The sequence below is a fragment of the Electrona antarctica genome (assembly GCF_951216825.1).
Source record: "Electrona antarctica genome assembly, chromosome: 22".
Lineage (NCBI taxonomy): Eukaryota > Metazoa > Chordata > Actinopteri > Myctophiformes > Myctophidae > Electrona > Electrona antarctica.
Genome location: NC_136805.1, coordinates 8,001,956 through 8,007,522, shown reverse-complemented (window position 1 = coordinate 8,007,522; position 5,567 = coordinate 8,001,956). Strand labels below are relative to the sequence as shown.

Below are 5,567 nucleotides of genomic sequence, written 5' to 3'. Positions count from 1 at the left end.
TCGTTTGAACTCTGTACACGAACACAAATTGAACCGATTTTCACAGAGGAAGAATAAATAGTTATTGACAGTAAACAAAGTAACTTATGTTTTTTTTCCTTGGGAGGGGGTAACTTGGGTTTGTTGGTAAAGGGCAAACGTTATGTTCTTTATGCAGTGGTGGAAAGTAACTAAGTACATTTACTTAAGTATAATTTTGAGGTATTTGTACAAAGTAACTAGTTACTTTACTTGAGTAGACTTTGATTATTACTACAAGACATATACATTAACCACTTCAGCCCTATATACATTTCGGCCATTTGAAAATAGCCGATCTACAGAATGCGTACCATTTTAATTCCGGACTCTTACTTGTCACAGAGTATACTTCTATATTGCAGTATTGGTACTTTTACTTAAATACCACTGTCTTTATGGAGCTTCATGCATCACCTCCTCGTCTTCTCTGTAATTGTTTTTAGATACATTGTCCTCATTTCACCTTTCTTGGCTCGCGATCCCATAGCATTGAAAAAGGGTGTTATCTATCTAAGCTACTCTGTTTATGTTCCGAACACCCAGCCGCCCAGGTAAAGGCAACCACATGAAGAAAACGCTCTGTATCTGGAGTGACATCATTTTGCAATGTACTGTCTACTGAAAGACTTCATTCATTCTCGAATGTCTTGAAGAAAGAATAATCTATTTCAGACGGCATGGCTATTATTCTTAGAATGAAATGCACAACCTTTGTAGTTTTCAATATTTTGTGTTTTTTTCTACTATCAAATTGTTTTTTAAATGCTTACGCGGCCATGTCTCACCTTTGTTCTCTGGACTGGTTGATAGACTTCCGAGCTCTCGTAGAGAAACTACTGTACACGAGCCTCAACAAATGCCATGGTGACTGTATTGTTCCCAAGTGTAAGAATTTGTCAGTCTGGAACTCTTTGCCTACGGTTCTAAAACTAGAGACGGATGGTAACGTGTTCCACAGAGGACTCAAACTGTGTTTATGTTTATGTTTATTGAAGGATCCCATTAGAGACACATGACTCTAGTCTTCCTGGGGTCCTGAAGAAGTACTATGTTTGAAATCAAATCAACTGTGCTCACATGCAGTTTAGTTTCTGACTGGTTACCTGAATGATTATGCCTACTCTTATTTTGTTTCAGAACGTTATGGGTGTGATTTTGATGATGTTCAATATTACTAGTAGGCCTACAGTATATATTCTTTTTTTGTATTTGGTTGGATTTTAGACTATAGAGTATTTTTAGAAAAGTCTCTTGTCATGTGTTGAAAGCTAGCAATGCAAGCAACGCATCTACAAATTGTGCAATTGTGCAACATGCAATGTGATTGTGATGTCCATGCCAAATAAACAAACATAACATAACATCAACATGTTTTCTTGTTTTCATTAACGTTCATGGATCTTAATTCCATGAAACCATATGGGATTGTACATTTCCATAAATACAGTATAGCTTGAGATTTTAAATGTCTATACAACGACAGTTACTGCACACATGTTCATTTAGATGTCTGTTTACTGTTATTACGGGAATATTGTTTTTTATTATGTGAACACATATGAGTTTTCTAAGATGTGAAAGGGGTAAAACCATGTAGATGTCTCTCATTACATTAGTGTAATTTGACTTGATTAAAGATCAATGATTCAATGTTTTTTTTTTTAAGATGACAGTTTAGGTATTTTTGTAGCGCAATAACATTATAACATCCTACATTGACAACCTATAGTATAACCAATCGATAGAGGATTCCAAGGGTCTCCACAGCCAATCACATAGAGTTCTTATGTCTGCCTGTAAAAACAATCACAGTGATAGTTTTCTAGTCTTTTCTGATAACAATAACTACACACCTTTTTGTAGTTTGAGTCTTATTTAAATTAATAGCCCTATATATTATTGTTTAATACATATAATGTAGATATCATTATAATTATTGAATTAAAATCATGGAGGTAAAATATACATTATGATATACATTAATTATCTTTATGAAGATGTTTTCTTCCTTTAATCAGTAATGATATACATTTTATATAACATGTTTCATGCATATAATTACTTCTTATGCACCCATAATTTCATATTTCTCTAGGGGTTATATAATTATACAATAATTATATTTCATTTTGCCTTATTGGCGTATATGTAAATTATAATCAATAGATATACTTTACAACTGCATGCAAAGAGCAGGCTGTGGGGGGGGGGGAAGGATTGTTTTAATGTATTTTATGTTCACTTTTCTGCCATCCTTGAAATTATGAGAGCTACCAAAATCATTAAATTATAACTATCAGTATTTAATATTGTATTATTCACATGCATGGGACCACCCATCTGTTTTGTCAGTGTTCCCGGATTTAAACAACGAATAGAAATAGAGATAAATTGTATAGAGTATTAATTAATTAATTATTTTACAATAGAAACACTATTTTTATGCGATAGTCATAGATTATTTTAAGACCACCAATATTACTGTATTATTTACTGTATTATTATTTCACCTAAATGTGAGCCCTCCTCAATAGACTATTAGGCTAATCCAAAATGTACGATTTTGGTTAATTCATATCACAAGTCTTTCTTTATTTCTGAAGAAGGAAACATTGTTACATGACAGTATAACAATCAATGTATATTTATATACACCGTATAATATAATAATAATGCCAGTGCACTTATAGTACGGCACCAAGCTCCATTCGACCGACGGTTTAAATCAGCAGCGCTCTCTTCTCTGTATGCGTCTTTACGCGCAGTGCGCTCTGGTGAGCTCCTCGATCGTGCGTTCTGGGGCTCACAAAGGGTTAAACGGGGATACCAGCAATCCTTTTAACAGGCAGGTGCCCCGCCAGTCCCAGCCCAAAGCTTACCACTGTTTCTGTTCTCTTTTCTTTTTTTTGTAAGTTCTTTCAACATCTCAGAAGCAATTCATAACTGTCATACTTAGCGGGTTGTTGTTAGCAGTGGTCGCATTAAGTGTGGCGCTTGTTTTTTTTTGTTGAGCATGTAGTATAAATAGAGCATCCTCGTTGCGGAATTTAGATGCCGAAGTGGACCTCGACAGTCATCAATTTGCACTGATAGCCGTTTACAAATTACAGCGTGTAGTGTGGAGACCCATTGGATCCTCGGCATGTTCTCGACTTGTTTCAGCTTTTCACGTCAAGATTCACCGGCGACGTACATCGCCCGAAAATACTCGCTGGCTCACCGAAGTTTCCCCCAAATACTTTTTCGCAATTCTGTTGTTGCGCTGGCGATGTGGTGGATGCTGTTTCCTCGCTGGATCTGCTTCCTGGCGTGCCTGTCAGTGTGGATGGACCACCCTGTGACAGCCATGCCGCGTGTAGCCTACTCACACGCGGGCATCTGCCCCAATGACATGAACCCCAACCTGTGGGTGGACGCCATGAGTACCTGCACACGGGAGTGTGAGGCCGACCAGGTGCGTTAATGACATTCATTAACTTTAATGGTTATCACTCTTCAGTCTTACATGGTCGTCACTGCTTAATTTTGACTTTATGTTATCCAACTTATCCACACTATCATGTACAACTGAATTTTTGCAAAAACTTATTTAATTTTGTATTTTTATTTTCATTATTGTAATGTATTTTTATTATGTCCTCTCTTACAGGAATGTGAGACCTTTGAGAAGTGCTGCTCTAATGTTTGTGGGAACCGGAGTTGTGTGGCAGCGCGTATCATGATCATGAACAGACCCGTGGGCCTGCCCAAAGAGGCCACCTGTATCAGCTTCATGTGCCCCCAGCAGGGGTCCGAATGTGACATATGGGACGGTCAACCGGTGTGCAAATGCCGCGACCGCTGTGAGAGAGAGCCCCACTTCACCTGCGCCTCTGACGGCATGACCTACTACAACAAGTGCTACATGGACGCGGAGGCATGCTCCAAGGGCATCACCCTCGCTGTGGTCACCTGCCGCTTCCACCTGACCTGGCCCAACATCAGCCCCTCGTTGCCCCAGGAGACCACCCTCCGGCCAACCACCGCGCCCCTCCAGGCGACCATCCCGCCTCCCACTGCGGCCCAGCCGCCCGTCATGGTCAGCAGCCCCTCGCGCCTAACGGTCATCGTGGGCGAGACGGCCAGCTTCCCGTGCGACGTGACGGGTCGCCCGCGGCCCGAAATCACCTGGGAGAGACAGAGGCAGGAGGACGGGCCGCAGAGAGTGACGATGAGGCCCAATCACGTGCGAGGGAACGTGGTCGTCACTAACATCGGCCAGCTGGTCATCTATAACGCCCAGCCACATGACAGTGGCATCTACACCTGCATAGCTGAGAATTCAGCCGGGTCGGTGGTGGCCCACCACCCACTCACCGTGCTGCCCACGCAGCCTCCCAGGAGCCTGGAGCACAGGAACGTGACCCGTTGTCTGGCGGAAGAGTGCCTTAAACCCCCTGAGAACGGTGAGGACTGTGGGAGCGAGCAGGAGAGAGTAAGCTGGTACTACGAGCCTAAGACTAACAACTGCTTCTCCTTCACCCACTGCCATGACAACAACAGAAACAACAACAAAGATAACCAGCAGCGAAGGAAGGTATTCGACACATATGAGGGGTGTATGCAATGCTGCGGTCCAGAGCTGTCGGGTCCCTGTGGTCTTCCCAACCTGCAGGGCCCCTGCAAGGCCTACGAGCCACGCTGGGCTTACAGTGGCATCCTGCGGCAATGCCAGTCCTTCGTCTATGGAGGCTGCAGCGGCAACGACAACAACTTCGAATCCAAAGAGGCCTGCGAGGAGATGTGCCCCTATCCGAAGAACCACCACTGCAAGGCCTGCAAGCCCCGCGGCAAGATGGTGACCAGCTTCTGCAAGAGCGACTTTGTGATCCTGGGTCGGATGACGGGGCTGACGGAGGAGAGGGACTCGGGCCACGCCCTCGTGACCGTGGAGGAGATCCTCAAGGACGAGAAGATGGGGCTCCGCTTCTTTGGCCAGGAGCCCCTGGAGGTCACCTTCCTGAACATGGACTGGAACTGCCCCTGCCCGAACATCACCGGCGCCACGGCCGAGGGCCAGGTCATCGTCATGGGAGACGTGAGCGAAGGCATGGCGGTCCTTCAGCCGGAGAGCTACGTGGGCGCTTCCAGCCCCCGGCGCATACGGAAGCTCCGAGAGGTCATCTCCAAGAACACGTGTGACATTCTCAAAGACATCACTAATAGCCCTCAGTAAGGTGGCTCGTTTACCATTTCTTAAAATCATAATGTGTTCTTAACCTCTTAACCTTTAGCCTCGCAGACCATATCCTCAGTCTACCCAACCGTGACACTGATTGACTGTTATCCTCGAGAACAACACAAGTATCAGTTTTTTTTAGGGACCTTTAATTTCAACTGAGTTAAAGTTTTTATCGACAAAATTTTTTTTTTCTTTCTTTTTTTCAAGATTCAAGGGTAAACTAAAATGTCTTATGTTGATGTTATGTTGTACAGTACAGAGGTGTGCTTTCGTGTGGTCTGTTACATCAAAGCCTTTCTGTCATGGTTCGGTCGTTTGGTGTTGT

At 43.2% G+C, this 5,567-nt stretch overlaps 1 protein-coding gene across 1 annotated transcript; it reads left to right on the top strand.

The window, feature by feature from the left end:
- Positions 1-3,289: 3,289 nt before the first annotated feature.
- LOC306915198 (WAP, Kazal, immunoglobulin, Kunitz and NTR domain-containing protein 2-like) lies at positions 3,290-5,236 on the top strand (the record flags this gene model as incomplete). Its single annotated transcript, XM_079492468.1, has 2 exons — positions 3,290-3,475; positions 3,671-5,236. 2 exons carry the CDS (start codon positions 3,290-3,292, stop codon positions 5,234-5,236), a joined length of 1,752 nt encoding a protein of 583 aa, XP_079348594.1.
- Positions 5,237-5,567: the final 331 nt, after the last annotated feature.